Raw genomic sequence first — 20,246 nt, 5'->3', positions numbered from 1 at the left:
TGGCACCATGTTCTGATTAAAAAGTCAGTGGTTCAAGTGAATTAGGTCAAAAACCCTAATTGTCGACCTGATGAAATTGATGATTGTGGGTCTTGAATTGAGATGTAATTTCCATTGGATATTGTCATAGGGATTATTTGAAGATGATTGAAACCTTTGACTGATCCCCTGAAGCTTTTTAGGGTTTCCCAAATGTGATCCCTGATTTCAGTCCCTGATAGTTCAAAAACCCTAATCTGATTATTTGAAATTTCACTGTTGATCAGTCCCTGTGTAGGGGATGTCTTGAGCCAATAGATTAGGTCAAAATGATGTACTCCCTCCGTCCCAAATTATAAGAGAAAAAAACAAAACCACGTTTATTAAGAAAAGTAAAAACACAATCATTTAACTTATGATTTTTTTGAAATAAAGTATTTTGGAAGATGTAAAAAAAATTCTAATTGGTTGTTGGTTATAGAAATGATGAGAGAGAATGTAAGTTAAATGCAATTTGCATTTAATTTTACATTGAAAGAAATGAAAGATGATTTCTTCTCTTATATTTTGGGACAAGAAAAATGCATTTTTTTCTCTTATATTTTGGGACGGAGGGAGTACTTGGGGTCTTGAGGTCATGTCCCAAGTCATTAGGTCAAATCCTGAGCAAAAGTCAGGGGTATGCTATCTTCAGTCAAAACCCTAATCTGATTGATTCAAAGTCTCTGAGCTTGTTGAAATGAATCTTTGAGGACCAAATGTTGATTGTTGATGAAGATAGTTCCTTTGAGATGAAGGGAGAACAAAACCCTAATTGGTTGTTACTTGTACTGATGAATAATTTCTTGATTAAACCTTGCTGAGCACAAGTAGCAAACACAAGCTATGCAATTTGTTAGAGATGCAAATGATGCATATGCAAATGATATGAGGTGGTATCTTAGGTCAAAAATTGGGGTATGACAACATGGATGATCCTTTTGTATTGGCTTCTCAAGTGCACCAATGCTTCTACATTCAAGATCCTTTTGATTCAAATAAACATTATGTTATGAAGTCTATTCCGAGGGATTTTTTTAACATGAATGAACAACCAAATTCCAATCCCCATGAGCCGTATATTTGTGATCTATCAGATCATGCAGTGAATCTAGCTTCGAGCGATGAAATTTGTGATGCTGAATTTGTTAGGAATGACATTCCACCCACAATTATTGATAATTTCATACCTGTGCCGGATGTAATAGAATCTGACGACGATTCAAATTCATGACAATTTTTTATTTATGTTATGGGTTTCAATGATATTAAGGTATTAATACATTCATATATTAGATATGTATTTGTTTATGAATATCAGATCTAGGTATGAGTATCATTTGCTATCCAAAGGATTTTTTAACTGTTTTTTATAAAATTGTATTGGATTCCTTCAATTTCAGAAATGAAAATCAATTTATAAGCTTGTAGTAAGTTTTACATCATGTATAGTTCTGTTTTAGGGTGTTTACATGCTGTTTTTTCTATTTTATGCTTATGCTTATTTAAGTATTTAGCATGCCTATGGTTAACAGAACCCATTCATGTTTATTGTTGCATGGTTTATACATCAAAATGACTAATAGTTATAACTTTTACATAATCAGCTTTTTTTACATGCTGTTTTGCATTTATAATGAAAAGTAATGAAAAATTTATTGTCTGATTGTTTCTATTGCAGGAAAATGGCAAAAAAGAATGATTTTGTGTTTGATTTCCAAGCTAAGTCTAGCATAGATTTAAAGCGGAAGATGAAAATCAAGGTTGAAAACGAAAAGGCTTTAAAAGACAACACAACAAATCAAGGAAGCAATCATATAAACATCAATGTTGGACCATCGAAAGCAATCAAAAGTAGAAGTCTCTAAGAAAATGGTTGAGTTGAGCAAAGTGTCTGTTCAGAAAAATAATAAGAATCAGTTGGAAGTAGAAGCCTCTAAGAAAATTATTGAATTGAGCAAATCACAAGTAGAAGTTTCTAATAAAGTTGCCAAGCTGAGCAAAGTGCATGTTCTAAATAATAACAAGAGACAACTAGAAGTAGAAGCCACAAAGGAGAATAATAACAAGAGGCAACTAGAAGTAGAAGCCATAAAGATGAGAAAAGAGCATGTTCTAAACAATAATACAAATAAGAAATTGAAGTCTACGGTGGATCATCAAGTTAAAGGTTCGATTGAATCACGAGTCTCAAAGAACACCAATGAGCAAACCAAAGAGGTAAGTTATAAAGGAATGCTTATAGCTTTAATCTATGTTTTCTTAAATGCAATATAGCTTTAATACTGCAGTCCCTAAAATTGTGGGCAAGTTTTGGTTTCTTTCTTCTACACCCATGACTTCTTATGCAATATTGTTTTTTAAATGGTTTTTAATTAGTATTAGTTGATATATAGCTCATTATTCTTTTAATTCAGATTCTGCAAGGCCTCTACAACACTATGAACAAGTCTCATCAAGCCTTTGAGAAGAAAAAAGTATTCCAAAGTGTCCAACCATGCCACTTAATGAATATCTCGATAAAAATAAGGAACAGAATGGAGTAGAGGAATTTGAAGATGAAGACATATAAGAAAATGAAATGGAAGAATATATGGAGAATGGTAGCAATCATGATGGTGAAGAAGTTGAGGGAACAAATGTAAATAAAGTTGAAGGTAATACATTAAGTGCTTCATCCTCGGGATTAATAAAAAACAAGGAAAAACTTTATGTCGGAAAATTCATGCACGAGAATTCAAAGATAGACAAGAGATCACCTTGAATGAAGAAGGACAACCAATTGGGCCAGATGACAAGACAGTGTCTGAACTCAGTAGTTTTTTGGGGACACTAGGAAGAAGTTCAGATTTTTGTCCACTCACTTTCACTAGTTGGATTGCTTTGGTCAAATATTGGGAGGAATGCAAAATAGATCCTGTGTGGGATTTTGTCAATGTAATTAACTTTTTTTATTTATTTTTACTTTTGTTAGCATATTTTAATGTATATATCTTTCTAAATATATATTTTTGCAGGAAAAATACATTGTCCAAAAGGAAGGAAAGTTGTAATTGCTATTGTAAATGATGCTTGGAGGCGATACAAATGCTCGCTTGAAAAGAACTATTTTAGTAAGTATAAAACCATGTGCGAGCAGCTAAAAAATCGTCCACAAGAAGTACCAGAAGAAGATTTTAAAAAGCTTTTGGAGTATTGGAGAGATGAAAACACTAAAGTAAGCTTTTTTTGTGAATAATAGACTGTTGAATGAGTTTTCTTTTGTGTTCAACATTTAAAATTAAAGTAAATTTCTATATCAATGAATGTAGGAATTCATTCATCAAAATGCCCAAAATATAGCTCAATTGAAATGAAGACATCGAATGGGGAGTAAAGGCTTTGTTGTTATAAGAGAAAAAATGGTATTCTATTTTAAATTATTCTTTCATTTGTCTCCCATCTCCCTCCTCTTTTAAAAGGAAACCCTTTTGGGAATTGGATCATAATTCTCATAAAGAAATATATAGTAACGTATGGGCTTTACATAAAAGTATGTTAAGATTTCTGTCACTGATGCTGAATGGTATGTTAAGAATCATTATCCTAACTCTCTTGTTGATACTAAATGGTATGTTAACAATTTTTTCTCTAATGGTGGATAGTAATATATAATTCAATTATTTAATCCAATGGGGGATAGTAATGGCTCACGGGTGAGGGGATTTAGTTGTACCCTCACCCTAGAAGTCACCATTTAATTAATATTCTCATACTTTTGTTTTATTTGGTTTAGCGTGAAAGTAATGAAGATAAAGAACCTCTGTCTCAAGCTGAAATGTTCATTGCTACTCGACAAAGTAGAAAAAGAAAGGAGTTGGATCAAGAAACCAACCATGCAATTGTAAGTTATCGTTGTTAAGTGTTATTGTTGTGTTTACTTACCTTAGTTCGTTTGTTTCCCTGTGTACTACTAACCTTATGTTTGCAAATCAATTTGTTACTGAAACTTATTGCCTTTAATCTATTTTGGTCACATGAAACAAAAAATATGGCATGATGAAACAATCAATATTTATTTAGAATGTAGTATTGCTATAGAAGGCAAAATATTGTTCTACATACATTTAGAATGTAGTATGTTACTCAAGCTTATTTAACAAGCTTATTTAGAATATGTAGTACTGCTATATAACAATATTTAACAAGTTTCTTGTATGTTGAATACTATTGTTCTACAATATCAATTTGTGAATATAATATTTTTCGAAAGTATATTATGTATGCTAGTAATATTTAACAATATTTATGTATGTTGAACATACTGTTACTGTTTTGATTGCTCTGTTATTTGCCTTTTGTTTACTACTACTATAATATGTACGTTAGACAGAGCTTCAAGACTTGATTGACAATCATGGAAAAACTTCTTCAGAGGCTTTTGAAAGCGTATTAGGCAAACAAAAACCTGGGAGAATGCGTTGCTACGGAAGAACCACAACACCGACTCTCTTGAAAAGAAATGAAGAAATTGCAAAATTTAAAAGAGAGCATGCTACTGAGGTTAGACAATTTAATGATAGGATACAGGAGATGGAGGAGAAACGTCGTCAAGACAAGAGGAAACAGATAGAAAAATCCAGCTTCTTCTTAAGACCGTTTTGAACCAAAATACCTCATAGTTGAATATAGATGCTCTGGCAGCTTTGATATCAACTCCTGCAACCGATGCTAACAGTGTCTTACGTTCTTCTATATCAACACATGCTCCAACTAATGATCAAGTAAGATTGAATTTTTATTTGTTAATTACATTGTAGTTTTAGAGCCTTCAGATAATAATCTTATTTAAATTATATAATTTTTATTTTGCAGGTCATGAATGATAATATCAATGAAGATTTTCAATCATTCGAAGATGAAGAGACTTAGATGTAGATGTAGATGTAGATGTTTCACTTTATTTTTATAGATTGAATATGTTATTTTGATTATGAATGATGATTTAGAATAGAATATATTTCAAAATGTTTTGTTGATTGTGAATTAATGGTTGACATTGTGATATGTAATTTGAAGTTGTTTTGTTCATTTTGAATCAATTATTGAGTTCAATATATATATATATATATATATATATATATATATATATATATATATATATATATATATATATATATATATATATATATATATATAATGAGTTATGTTATTTATTATGTATTTTTTTAAAATGAAAGATCATTTTAAAATTTGTATTTGAATATTGTTATATCAAAAAAAATTATGAGTGATGTTATTATCAGGTATACAAAAAAAAACATTCTTGCAACGGTTATAAAATGTTTGTTGTAGTATTAAAAGCGTTGTCGTAGCCTTTGAAGAAGAAATTCAGATATTAATCTATTAGAACGGTTTCAAATCTACTACAGGTAAAACCGTTGTTGTACTCCATAAAATAACTGTTCTCTAATAAAATCAATATAACAACGGTTTTTATTTGACAACGGAGTATAACCGTTGTTGTATGAGGTCGTTCCCTAAAGAAAAATACAACAACGGTTCTGAATAGGGCGTGCTATTGGATAAAAAATTGTTCCCAAAGGCTAGAGCAACGCCTCGGTCTGGAACAGCCAAAAAACCGTTCCCATATGTAAAAGCAACGGTTTTTAATAATTTTGCAACGATTTTTTTCGTTCTCGTATAGTTAAAATGTTGTAGTGAAATAAGAGGTTAACTCAAAATTTTCACTTCTATTATAATAATTATGTATTTCAAAGCATAAACAAAGTATTGGAGTATGCCTTATCCTTATCCTTAGAACAAAATAGAAAAATAATTTTAAGAAAATTCAAACACAAAATCTCAACAAATTACTAACTTTTTTAGTGATTATGATGAAAATATTATTTCAACTTCACCTTGGTCATTTATTTCATATTCCATGTCATTTCCTATTTCATCAAAGCTGGATGAAATAAAAGGATTAAAGTCATCATCCATTCCTTCAAATCTAAACTCATTACCAGGATCAAAGTCATCATCAATTCCATCAAACTTGAACTCAATAGAAGGATCAAAGTTGGTAGAAGCATTGTTTGAGGAACTGCCACCCTTATTTTCCAATTCTTCCCAAAAATCTTCCATGCTAATAGCTTCATTTATTTGAATAAATGTGTTAAGGTTTATGGATGAGTTTGGTGTGACATCAATAGGTGGTGGTGGTGGTGGTGAAAAAGTGAAGGGAGAAATATCAATGGTTGGAAAAAAGGGTTGAGGAATCTCTATCGTCAAATCAATTTTCCTCTTTTTTGTGGCACTTTCTAAAGGAGAGGTATTTCTTTCTGCAGAGCCATCAATTATAGATGAACCTGAAACAATTCAACACTTGTTATTTTAATATTCAAATAATATTGCATTATATGTACATAAATAACCATGGTGAAAAAAAGTACATAAAATAACAACTTGGAGAATACAAGGAGATGTTTAGTTTCCATATACAATTATGAGAAATAATCAAATTTTATGTAATTTTTTATATTTTGATATTGTTAGACCATTTTATTTTTTATTGAATAATTCTATTTCAAAATTGAAATATTTTTTTAATATTTTTTTAATTTTTGTGTAAATCTAAAAATATTTAAAAGTTATTGGGATATGACAATACTAACGTCATTTATTCTAGACGTACCTCGATATGTGTGTTTTATTTTTTAATTTTTCAAAATTTAAAATTTGGCTCTAAGGCCAATAAATTTGAGATACCAATTCCTCCGAACATTATTGATTGACCTCATCAGTACAAAGTTCTGTATGAAATAACTCAACACAAAAACTGTTTGTTCCTATAGGGTTCAATTCCGAGATCTTGAGAATTGGTTGACCTAACTGATGACTGATGCCAGAACAAAAATATGTATGAAATAATTCAACACAAGAACTATTGACACCTATAAAATTCAATTCTGAGAAATTGAGAATTGGTTAACCTAACTGATGCCAGAACAATATTCTGTATGAAATAATCCAACAAAAAAAAAACTATTGACACGTATAGGATTTAACATGAGACTTTGACAATATCACATTCTTGTAAGTCTTCACTGTCAAGACGATTCTTAGATATTGTAACATGTAAATATTAGATCCAAATGACATAGTGTATAATTTGATCTCTCCTATGTATACATAAGAGAAAAAATAACCATAGTTAAAAACCATTGTATATGTAAACATTTTTTTGCAAGAAATATACTCAAAACCATATGTAAATTACAGATAAAGCATGAAATAAATTAAATAAATAAAGAAGATAAAAATTAGATCTTTGACTGAAAATGGTTTAAAACAAATACTTCTATCAAATAACTTTGTACTTTAAAATATAGATATTTGTATGAAAGAAAAAAAATAATATATATGCTTGGAGATTTTTTGATGTTGTGTTTTATCACAACCTTGAACTGAATTTTGGCTATTATGAAAGATTGAATCATCAACCTCCATGCTTGCTACTAACACCTCAATGGATGTTAATCTCAATCCAACTGCTTATTTTATAGTAGATGAAAAGTATTATAAATATTATTGTAAAAAAAAAGACTTTTGTAAATATTTTAGTATATCTATGCTTAATTTTGGATATTTATCTTCATTAATATAAAACTTTTCTTCTTTGACTATTAATTTATATAAAAGTGACAAATTACTTTTAATATCATTAAATATCATATTTTTCACAAATATTTTTTCATTTGAAATATTAAATTTTAGAAGAAAAAAAAAGAATGTGGATAACTTAGAGATCGATAAATAAGGAAGTAAAATTTGTTTAAAATTATAAATAAATTTTGTATTCTACTATAAGAATTTAGTATTAATTAGAAAGAAAAAAAAAAGGAAAAGGAGCATCTATATAAAGAGTGTATGAGGTAGCCCAATTAGTATATGTTAGTTATAAACAATTTATATAAAGCTATAAACAAATTGTTGACACTTAGCAACCTGAAAAATTAAGACTTGTTAATAATTTTTATTCAACTACTTGATTATTTTATATTAAAAATATTTTTTGAATAGTTTTTAATAAAGGAGGGAAATTAAAAAGATTCTTTTCTTCATTACTAAGTAGAATTTATTAAAATATTTAAATTATTATATATAAATTTGAATATTATATATATTTTTCTCTTTTTTAGAAAAATAAATCATTAACTCCGCACTTAATGTTTAAAATATAAAAAAAAAACACTTAACTAGCATGAGTGTAAAGACGGATTTTAAATTCTTACTATTTTTAATTATATTAAAATAATTAAATGACTAATACTATTTTTAGAATCTTAAAAGAGAGATTAAGATGGTGGAACAAAGAGGTGTTTGGAAGGGTAGATTTGGAGGTGGAGGATAAAGTGAGACAAATTAACGAAGCCGATGAGTGCTTGGAGCAAGTTAATTTGACTTTTGATCCTAATATTATTTTCAATCGCAAAGAGGCAACGAGGGGCTTTTGGATGTCTTTGAGAATTAAGGAGGGAATGCTTGCTCAAAAATCCAAAGTGAGGTGGCTTAATGAAGGGGATTGTAATAGTAGATATTTCCATAATGCTATGAAGGAGAATAGAAGAATAAACCACATTGGCCCTATTTCTTCTCCCTCGGGTATCTTACTCGATACGGTGGAAGAGGTAAAGGAGGAAGTTTGGAGACATTTTTCGAACAAATTTGTTGAAGTCGAAAGGGAGAGGTGGGTGGGAGTGGGATTAGATTTTGAAAGTTTAAATATGGAGGAGATGAGTTTACTTGAAGAACCTTTTCTTGAGGAGGAGATAAAAGAAGCGGTGTGGGGTTGTGGGAGTTCTAAGAGTCCGGGTCCCGATGGCTATTCTTTCTTATTTATTAAGAAGTGTTGGTTTTTTCTTAAAGATGATTTTATTCGGTTCTTTGATAGTTTTTATGCTTGTGAAGGTTTATCAAAGGCGGTTATTTCTTGGTTCTTGACTTTGGTTCCTAAAACTCTTAATCCGGTGACTTTGGATGATTATCGGCCTATTTGTTTAGTGGGTTGCCTTTACAAAGCTCTTGCTAAACTTTTGGCGGGTAGATTGAAAAGAGTCATTTTCGCTTTGGTTTCTCCGTGTCAAAGTGCCTTTGTTCCGGGAAGACAATTGCTCGATGGTGTTTTGGTTGCTAATGAGGTGGTAGATTTTGCGAAGAAGGAGGGGAGAAATTGCTTACTTTTCAAAGTCGACTTTGAAAAAGCGTATGATAATGTGGATTGGAATTTTCTTAGATTTATTTTGGTGAGGATGGGTTTTGGTACGAAGTGGCGGAGATGGATGGAGTTTTTAATTTTTCAAAGTAAGATGCCCGTTTTGGTGAACGGGAGCCCTACTAAAGAATTTGCGGTGGGTAAAGGTTTGAGACAGGGGGATCCGTTATCTCCTATTCTTTTTGTTTTGGTGACGGAGGGGTTGGCGAGGTTAGTGAAGAAATCTATTAGCAATGGGGATTATGGTGGATTTTCTTTTAATGCAACATGTAAGGTGGATATTCTTCAATTTGCGGATGACACTCTTTTGGTCGGGGAAGCATCTTGGAAGCAAGTTTGGGCTATTAAGGCGGTGTTGAAAGCGTTTGAATTAATTTCGGGCCTAGGCATAAATTATCATAAGAGCAAGTTGATTGGTATTAATGCTAATTCTCATTTTATGGAGGCCGCAACTTATGTTCCCTCATGTAAGATTGAAGATAGTAAGTTCTCTTTTCAAGGTATTCCGGTGGGTTACAACCCAGAAAGTACTCTACTTGGTCTCCTCTTTTGAACAAAATAAAGAAACATCTTTCGGGGTGGAAGAACCGCTTTCTCAATCTTGGTGGAAGAATTACTCTTTTCAAGTCTATCCTTAGTGCAATTGCTATTTTTACCATGTCTTTTTACAAGATGCCTTCGAGGGTGGTTAAAGAGTTAACGAGCATTCAATGAAATTTCTTATGGGGTGGTTTGGAGGAGAAGAGGAAAATCCATTGGTTGAGTTGGAAGAAAGTTTGCCTTCCACGGGAGAATGGTGGATTGGGAATAAAAAATATTGAAGATTTCAACCTTGCTCTTCTTAATAAGTGGAGATAGAAAATTCTTAAAGGTTCGGATTGTTTATGGTATGGTGTGTTGAAAGCTCGGTATGGGAATGTTTATATGAGAATTTTTCAAGATAGTAAGGGAGGTAAATCTTCACTTTCTTCTTCTTATAATTCTTCTTGGTGGAAAGATATTCTCAAAGTTGGATCTAATTCTTTAAAAGATCCTATGGTGGTTCATTGAAATTTTGTTATTGGTAATGGTTTTAACACCCCTTTTTGGGAAGTGAAGTGGGCGGATGATGTTTCATTGAGGGAGAAATATCCGGATTTATTTTTTTTGTCTAGTTTGAAACTAGTTTCGGTAGCCGGTATTGGAGGGTGGAGGAATGATGTTTGAAAGTGGGGGGATTTAGGTGTGAATCTTTCATCCTTGTCTTTGGAGCATAGAATGGTCTTTAATGCTTTGGAGATGTTCTTAGGTGGGATTGTGGTGGGAGGTGTGGATCGCGACAAAGTTGAGTGGAAAGGAGATGATGGAGGCGTACTTATGGTTGCTTCTTGCTATGGCTTCTATGCTTCTTTTCGTACTCCTTATGGTCCTCCAAATAAGTTTGATTGCTCTTTGGAAAAAATTTGGAAGATGGAGGTTCCTTACAAGATAAGAACATTCGGTTGGAGACTTTGTGTAAATAGGCTTCCTTTGAAGGACTTATTGAAGGTTAGAGGTATTGAGTTTCCTTTGAATTCTTTAAATTGCGCCTTTTGTGGGGGTTGAGTTGGAAGATAGGAAACATTCTTTTTTCTTGTGCAAAATAGTGAAGTATATTTGGAAAGAAATAGCGCTTTGGGTGGATAAACCGTACGTTTCGGAGGAGGAGTGCCTTTCGTGTTTTTGGGATTGGTATTCTTTTTGTAAAGGGAAGAATTTAAGGGAGAAAAAGAGGGGAGTCATTTGGCTTGCAACAACTTGGACGATTTGGCTTATTCGGAATGGGGTGCGCTTTCGAAACGACGAGTGGAATGTCAACGACATGGTTTGGAGTATTAAATTTTTGGTGTGGAAATGGAATTGCATAGGTGATATTACATACCCCAATTCTAACTTTTACGAATTTAGTAAAGATCCTTTACTATTTATATCGTAATTATTAGGTTTGTAATTGGTTTGTAATTTCCTTTTTTTTGTCGGGTTTTTCCCGTTTTATCGTGTAAAAAGGTTCGGGAACCCTTTGTTCTCGCTTTAATAGTATTCCTTGTTAACACAAAAAAAAGTACTTGTACATTCAATAATATATTAGTTGAGTGAGTGAAATAGTACAACGTATATTAGATAGTTAGGATAAATGAGGGTAAATAAATTGTTGATCCAAGGTTCAACTCTCGACAATTCTGACATCAATATTTTTGATTAAATGAGATCAATTCACTTATGTTTTGAAAAATAACCCAAACATGTGAGAAACCATTGAACATGTCTTGACTTTAAATAAAAAAGAGAAAAAACTCACAAATATAAAAAATGTAATAACTTATTCTCGTTATGTTGCTGCGAATCATAAATACTGATTATATAGAGGAAAAAAATCACCTTGATGATTATTACAAGGATCAAGAAAGACATGTATTATATAGTGGATTACTCATTGAATGTGTAACTTGCTCTTGATTTCCTTCACCCTCTCTTCAAGCTCCTGTCTCTTTTTAACAAATAGAGGTTACAAACCATCAAACTTCACTAAAAGTCATATGAAAAATCTAAATCTATACACAAAAATGCCATTTTAATCCCTGACCATAACTCTCTAGGATGCCACCAATCATCTTACTTTGTTTTAATAATGTCTATGATTTCAAGCCACTTTTACACCATGAAAAAGACTGAATTAACTCTTGAGTCTAAAATACAAAGAGTAAAATCGTCATCACCTGTTAAAAATATAGTCAAAATATGAAGAAAAAAGTCACCACCTATGAAAAATAACACTTTCAGCTAAAAATACTCCAAACAAGAGAAAAGACAAGGCTAGAAAGCACATACTGTTGAATAAAAGTTGGTTTGAAAAACAATGATCTTTTCTTAATAGACTAAATTGTCATATTTTGAGGAGTGTATCCTCTAAAAACCAATTGTTGAATGTTTAAAAGTTTATTCTATAGATAACAACTTGGTGATGACCCTCTAATATAATTGTTGAACATGTAAATCCCACACAAGAGGGAGAGGTGAATTGTTTGTTTTAGAAAAACTTGTATTTGAGAAACTTTTTAGATTAAAATTAGAGTTTGAAAACATTTTCTAAAAAGGTTTATAATTAAGCAGCAGAAAATAAAGTACAAAATAAAGAGTTTAAGGGAAAAGAGAAGAACACCAGGAATTATATAGGTTCAGTAAAAAATGACTTAATCTTGTTTTTGCGGCGCAAAAAGTACCTGAGTGCATGAACGCTCGAAAGTCAACAAGAGTCGCCACCGAAATTTATTTTTGAAAGGGAAAACATCGATAAAACCCTAAAAGAACGAAAAACATGGTCGTGTCAACCAAATTCAGATACGGGAGTCGATTATGCAAGGGGAAGGTATTAGCACCCCTCACATATGTTATACTCAACGTGAACCGTTTAGTTAGTTTTGCGAATACGAGTGTTCGCTTACATTATTTGCTTTCTTCTAATTTTTATGTTGTATTTACAAAAGAAAGAAATGGGGAAATTTGTAGGGTTTTTTTATTAGGGTGCTTGACAAAAATGTGATTCTTGCTCCTATGTATCCTCTGGTGTGATAAGGAATTCAAAGCTCATAGTTCTTTATAGCAAATGTTTGTGTGTTGGTCGATTTTCGCGAAAGATGTTTAATTTGCATTCGACCTAGTCATGGGAGTAAGGAACATTGTTTGTCTATCATTTTTGAATGGATAAAACATGATCCAGATTCTCATAGATTATGTCTCAATCACATTTAAGCAGACTACCTTACTTGACATCCAGTTATAGGAGTAGGGAACATTGTGTGTCCATAGAATGCATAAAACATGATATGGATTTTCACATATCTCGTTTTAAACGCATTTGAGCGGACAACGTTCCTTGCTACTCGCACATGGGAGGAATGAAGCTTCAATTCGTGCTTCACATTGAAATGGATAAAGCATCATTCGTTTTATGAAAAATTTGTTGTTGCAATATGGCACGAAAAATAGATTTGATGAGTTGGAATTGTTTTTAGGTGGAAGACGAGTGTTCGAAAGGAAAGCTATACAATAGGTATCCAAATACTTGTCAAAAAGAGGGATATACATCTAAGTAGTCCTTTTTCGTCCGATTCTAGTAAAAATAGCTTCTAGAGGATGACGAGTATTCGAAATGCAAGTTATACAACAAATATTCAAATACTAGAGGAAAAGAGGGATATACATCCAACTAGTCCTTTTATGTCCGATTTTATTAAGAAAATAGCTTCGAGAGGATGACGAGTATTCGAAATGCAAGCTATACAACAAGTATCCATATACTCAGGAAAAGAGGGATATACATTCGACTAGTCCTTTTTCGTCGAATTTTATTAAGAAAATAGCTTCGAGAGGATGATGAGTATTCGAAATGCAAGCTATACAACATATATCCAAATACTAGGGGAAAGGAGGGATATACATCCAACTAGTCCTTTTTTATTCGATTTAATTGATGAAAAATGGATTTGGTTTAAGTTGATTTAATTGTGAGAAATAAATTGATTAAATTAATTATTTTTATTAACAACCAAATACTTAACAACCAAATCAATTATGCAAATAAATAAATAAACCAAATAAATGATATAAAAACACAAAATATAAAAAAACAAAGGGGGTTGCAAGAGGAGTCTGAGGGGTGCAATCGAAATTGAACTTAAGCTCAAACGAAACTAGGGATGACAGACAGACCCGAACCCAAACCCGAGTCAACGGGTGAAAATCCGAGTTGACTGGTTTCGAGTGCCACCCGATTTTTTAGAGGCTCAGGGCAAAAAAAAATGGACCCTTAACAAAAAAAAAGATTTTTTACTCACTTCCAAAATAAAAAAGAATTCAGAAAACAAGATCAAAAATATGAAGTCTTGGTTGTTTTTAACAATAAAATGAATTTCAATGCAGATAAAAAATCATCTGCAAATCATTAAAGAATTCAAAATCGCAATATAATTAACTGAATTAAGAATGAGAATCTTTTAAGGGCCTTAATTGCTCCAATTTCTATACAACAAATACCATCTCAAATAAATGAAAGTAGTGTTTTCTCTCTGATAAGAAATTTATTTCTATAATAAAAAAATAATAAATCAAAGTTTAAATAATAATGAATTTGATTTCATCACAAAAATTGATAATAAATAAGTTAATTATATCATATACTTTTAAACATTTATTTATAGCATATAAATAATATCAAAATTTTATACTAAAATAAATTAAAATAAAATTTTAAGGGTTATAATAAATAACTATTAAAAATAAAATTTAATTTAAAACTTCACTATAAATTTTAATTGATTTTATAAAAATTATTGTATAATTAAAATTTGAGAACGTTAATTGTCACAGCCCGAGCCTAACTAATTGCACTGGTTGCCTCCTTACCTCAAAACATGGTTAGTAAAAATATCGGAAATGGTATGAGTAGAGTTTCGAACGGAAAACAATAAGCTTTCCACGCAGTAACTTAACCACTCGGCTGGAGATAACTAGTTGTTCTTCATTTTTGCTAATAAATATATATTTTATTATTGCAGTATTATAATTTTTTAAATACACCTCCCAAAATTGAGGGCCCCATTTTATTAAGGCTCTGGGCTGTAGGCCTACTTGCCCGAGCCCAGGGTCGGCCCTACCTAAAACTAACCTTTTTACTTTTCAATTGAGCAACACTACGCATATGATAGTGTATGCCCCAGGGGCATACCTTCTTTTGTTTTTGGAGGAGAAAACTTCAAATGATATATTTTCCTAGTAACATGATATAATCTCCCTCCAACTTACCAATCTCTGCACAAAAATATCTTCTTAAATCACATACCATCTGCGCTGTGTGAAAGAGAATCAACATTAGTTAATTGACATGATTTGGAAAACAAAAGAAAAAGAATGGTTTGGCATATGAATGAATTGAATTATAGTATACAAACACACAGAGAATCACTTCTATTTCTTCAAATCATTACTTATATATATATATATATATATATATATATATATATATATATATATATATATATATATATATATATATATATATATATATATATATATATATATATATATATATATATATAGGGGACGACTCAAGTGAGAACACTTGGTTATTATGAGAAATGAGAACAATGAATCACGACCATTAAATTTGATTTTAATGGACTAGATTGATTTCTCTTTCTAAGATCCTTAATATTTAATGGACTGATCTTAGAAAGAGAAACCAATCCAGTCCATTAAAATCAAATTTAATGGTCGTGATTCATTGTTCTCATTTCTCATAATAACCAAGTGTTCTCACTTGAGTCGCCCCCCCTATATATATATATATATATATATATATATATATATATATATATATATATATATATATATATATATATATATATATATATAAGAATAACATTGTAATGTGAGAACATGAGAATGAATTTGAACCATTGGATTTTAAAATAAATGATGAAGATTATGTGTGATCCTTTTTTTCTCTCTCCTCGATCCATTAATAAATTTAATGATGGAGGAGAGAGAAAAAATAATGACACATAATCTGCACCATTTATTTTAAAATTCAATGGTTCGGATTCATTCTCATGTTCTCACATAAAAATGTCATTCTCATATGATACGTTATATATATATATATATATATATATATATATATATATATATATATATATATATATATATATATATATATATATATATATATATATATATATATATATATATATATATAGGGCTGGCAATGAACCACACTAACTCAAAAATAGTTCAAAATTCGATTCGAAAATTAAATCGTTGAACTAGGTTCATGAACCAAATGAGCTGAGTATGAGCTAAAAATTAAATTCGTTAACTAAATAAGCTGAACTTGAACTATACATAGTTCGATTCGTTAGGTTCACGAGTCAACTCGATTATATATCAGATAAATTATATTGTCCTTAAGAGTAGGTTTGAAGATTTGCTCTAAATCTTAGTATCATATTTTATTTTAATCTAACGGTTATAATTGATAATTTATTTTCTCAAGTGAGAAAAACATTTCTACAAATAATTATACAAATAAAATTAACATCGTATAAATTCCAATCTTATAACTTTTACTTTATTTCTATATTTTTTATTTAAAAAATATTAATTTAAAATGTCAAAATATATATATATATATATATATATATATATATATATATATATATATATATATAAAAGTGGACTTTAAAAAATTACTTTTAAGTACGTGAAATAAGCGAGTTGAACCTAACAAGATTAATCTAACGAGTTGAACCGAGATGTTCGTGAACTTCTAACAAGTCGAATTTGAGCGGAAAAAAAGTTCGTGATAAATTCGAACTCGAACTCAAACTCGGCCAATTCTTAACGAGTCGAGTTTGAGCTGAAAAAAATTTCGTCTTAAACTCGAACTCGACCAATTCTTAACGAGTCGAACTGGGCTGAGGCGAGTTCGACTCGACTCGACTCATTTCCAGCCCTATATATATATATATATATATATATATATATATATATATGACATAGTCATATCAAACCACAAATCTACCTTGAAGGACAATGATGACTTCACGAAGCTTCAAACCAAAATAATTAAATTGAATTAAAATGATGAGAAAAAAAGGCAATTTATACCAATGATGGATGATGAATTAATTTCATGGAAATAATGGCAAAACCGTTCATTCATTTGGAATACAAACAATTATAGGAATAATGAAAGAAGTTGGATGATTGGAAGAACAAAAATCAGAAACCGATGATGATGATGAAATAACAAATAATCGTAGAATATAATGAATAAAGAAAATAGAAAATGATGGGATAATAAACAAATGGAAAGGAGGAAGATTAGGCCAGCCACGTGGCAGGCTGTGTCACTGCAAGGGTAGGGTGGGAATTTCCACAACCTATTCTTTTCTTATGTGATAAATTTATAGGGTGTGTTTGGTTTGAGGTAAATGGAGGGGAGTGGAGTGGAGGGGATATTTATAATAAAATATGTTTGGTTCAATTTTTAGGAGGGGAGAGGATGGGAGGGGAAGAGAGTAAAATCCCTCCAAATCACACTTTTTGAATCCCCCGAATCGAGGGGATTCGGAGGGGAGGGGAGGGAGTGCAACTGTTGATATTTAATAAATTAATATATTTACTAAAATACCATAAATTTTATTTTATTATTTCAAAATTATTATTTTCTTTCGTCTATTTCATCTTTTTTTTGTGATTTTTCTCTATTGGTTATATTGATTTATCATGATTATTCTTTACCTTTAAATTATTATTTTTATTTAATACAAATTATAATCACTATGATTTTTTATTATAATATTTATTTATATTATTTTTTTCTAATTTTTTAATATATTCAATTATATATATATATATATATATATTATATAAAGTTTTCAACCATTCATTTATTTTTTTTATTTTATATATATATATATATATATATATATATATATATATATATATATATATATATATATATATATATATATAACAAAAAGTTATTTTATGTATTCAAAAGTTTTTATCAACGGATATTATCAACAGATAGACAATCTTACGTCGAAAGTTATAATACGTATCAAGTGTATTCAGTTTTTTTAACGTTATGTGGTAAGTTATAAATTTTTAATTACTCAATATTACAAATATTATATGTATAAAATTTATTACAAATATTATATGTTTAAATTTTATGAAAAGTGATTTGGCACTTTTATATTAATTTATAGTCAAACTTTTAATAAAATGTTTTAATATTTATATGATTTATTCATATTATTTGTCTTGTGATAAATAAATAAAATATTATAATTCTAAAGTTAATTTTTGTGAGTAATTAATACTATATTAATGAATATTAATCTTTTAAAATGAGTCTAAAGATACTTTAAAAAATGCTCTCTTTTAAATTACAATTCTAATCGTATGACTTTTTCATCTACTATATATATTCAGTGGTTTGGGTTGTGATTATTATCCATTGAATTGTGAGAATCAAGCATGGAGCATGAATATCCTTTCATTCACAATGATCAAAACTCAATATCAAGTTCTGGTAAAAACAACATCAAAATGTCTTTATTTTTTTCATACAAATATCTTTAGATTTTGAGTCATTTTCAACCAAAATTCAGTTTATATCCTTTTTTTATCCACGGACTTACATGTGATTTTATTTAAAATATCAAATTATTAAAATCGGTATAATTGGATTATTTCAAATACTTGTATATGGAAAGTAACATGTATTTTTTTTTTTATTATAGTTATTTATGCCTATATAATGCATTATTCCATGAATTTTTTTTCTTTTCAAATAGTCTCAGCGCATGCGCATGCGATATATATCTATAGAATTCATTATTCTATGAATATTTTTTTTTTTCAAATGGTCGTTACACATGCATATCTGATATTTCAGCACAACTACCACTTTCCGTGTAGCTTAACAATTGAATGTTAAAATTAAAAAAAATATTTTTTTGTTGGTGCAGGTTCATCTATGTTGCAGCAAACTAGTGCCTCTACAGATGCTGAAAAAACATCTACAACAATGAACCCGACAAAGCTTGCCGTTGTGCCACAATTGACAAGGCCAGAGCAAAATTCCTTGCCATTAAAAAATGTGACAAAAATCATGAGAAAAGGTTTACCACCACACATAAAAATCTCGGATGGCGCAAAGGAGATGGCTGAACAAAGTGCCTCAAAGTTCATTAGCATGATAACCAAAAAAGCCACTGAGCGTTGCATAAGAGAGTCAAGAAAAATTTTAGGTGCTGAAGATCTATTATGGGCCATGATGAGTTTAGGTTACCATAACTATTTTAAGAGTTTGAGCTTATATCTCGAACGCTATCGCTATAGTAATGGGACTAGGCCTATGCAACTGGTTTGTGAGATTCCAAAGCCCATCTTGCCACCTTGTGAAGTTTTTCAACAAGGCTTACCACCACCACCACCACCGGTTGCTCTTGAGGCAAACTCGTCGATGAACCGAAACAGTTCTATTGAGATTGCTGAAGAAATGAACATTGATGAGTTTTGGGATGAACTGAGTAATTTGGGTGATGACTAGGGTGTTATCATGTTAGGGTTTATTTTTTTATTTGTTAGTGTTTTTCTGTTGTGTTTTAAGGGTGAGGCATACAATACCTTGTTTATGCTTTAACATAAATGCGATAATAAAAATGATATTTTTGGGTTAATCTATTTATAGTTTTGTTTAGAATAATTTTTATGTTATGTATTTTGCGAGAATAATTTTAATTCTAATATCTTCTTCACATCAAGGTAATGATCTCAATGAAATAAAATTTTTATTTACACATATAAAATTAATTAATATGTAATGTGTCATTTTATATTTATTTTATTAAAGGAGGGTGATTAGAATGTCTTAAAATGAATTTAATAAATTTAAAAGGAAAACAAATTACTTTGATTTCTGCTTAAAAATATATTTTATAATAGTGTATTAAAAGCATTTAATGTGTGTCTTTGACTAAAAAATAATCTACAAATAAAAACACTTTACAATTATTTTATGATAGATTTTGAGTTGAGGCAAACTCAACCGTTATAAAATTGGCTTGTTACATGACAAATTATCCTGCACTTAAAAACACCATTTTTTTATCATAGTTTATCCAATGTAGGACTTCAAAGCAGACATGACAAAGAGGCGGGTTGGAGACAGTGTTTACTTTTTAGTGTAAGAATAAGATTTGGTTCTGCATCTGACCTTATGTTTTGATGATAACATTACATCATATCTTAGAGAACAATTTAGTTCTCTAACAGTTTTTGTCTAGTGTGTAGCTTTTGTTAATAGGTTATGACTGTGAAGAAAAGGCGTGTGATGTCACTAGGTTCTGAACTCAATACACTCTGACTCTGGAAGAAAACA

General features: G+C 30.2%; 2 protein-coding genes and 1 long non-coding RNA gene across 3 annotated transcripts; all 3 read left to right on the top strand.

Annotated features, from left to right (window-relative positions):
- The first annotated feature begins 4,646 nt into the window (after positions 1-4,646).
- LOC131656499 (uncharacterized) lies at positions 4,647-5,088 on the top strand. Its single transcript, XR_009300129.1, has 2 exons — positions 4,647-4,781; positions 4,873-5,088. It is a non-coding gene; the product is annotated as an uncharacterized LOC131656499 (long non-coding RNA).
- A 5,443-nt stretch (positions 5,089-10,531) lies between these two features.
- LOC131658738 (uncharacterized) lies at positions 10,532-11,228 on the top strand. The gene is made up of 2 exons (XM_058928002.1): positions 10,532-10,808; positions 10,900-11,228. Exons 1-2 carry the CDS (start codon positions 10,532-10,534, stop codon positions 11,226-11,228), a joined length of 606 nt encoding a protein of 201 aa, XP_058783985.1.
- Positions 11,229-18,334: 7,106 nt separating this feature from the next.
- Positions 18,335-19,521, top strand: LOC131656498 (nuclear transcription factor Y subunit B-9-like). Its single transcript, XM_058926201.1, has 2 exons — positions 18,335-18,392; positions 18,832-19,521. The coding sequence occupies exons 1-2, from the start codon at positions 18,338-18,340 to the stop codon at positions 19,413-19,415; spliced, it is 639 nt and encodes a 212-aa protein (XP_058782184.1). The 5' UTR covers positions 18,335-18,337; the 3' UTR covers positions 19,416-19,521.
- The last annotated feature ends 725 nt before the right edge of the window (positions 19,522-20,246 follow it).

Source organism: Vicia villosa, linkage group LG3 (assembly GCF_029867415.1).
Source record: "Vicia villosa cultivar HV-30 ecotype Madison, WI linkage group LG3, Vvil1.0, whole genome shotgun sequence".
Lineage (NCBI taxonomy): Eukaryota > Viridiplantae > Streptophyta > Magnoliopsida > Fabales > Fabaceae > Vicia > Vicia villosa.
Note: the sequence above shows the minus strand (reverse complement) of the source record. Positions and strands in the feature narration are given on the sequence as shown.

What these genes read in the sequence shown, in the direction of transcription:
- LOC131656498 (XM_058926201.1), top strand. Translation starts at nt 18,338, where the DNA reads ATGGAGCATGAATATCCTTTCATTCACAATGATCAAAACTCAATATCA. An exon ending in AAACTCAATATCAAGTTCTG is followed by an intron (nt 18,393 to 18,831) that starts GTAAAAACAACA and finishes TTGTTGGTGCAG; the next exon opens with GTTCATCTATGTTGCAGCAA.
- LOC131658738 (XM_058928002.1), top strand. Translation starts at nt 10,532, where the DNA reads ATGGTCTTTAATGCTTTGGAGATGTTCTTAGGTGGGATTGTGGTGGGA. An exon ending in GGACTTATTGAAGGTTAGAG is followed by an intron (nt 10,809 to 10,899) that starts GTATTGAGTTTC and finishes TGTGCAAAATAG; the next exon opens with TGAAGTATATTTGGAAAGAA.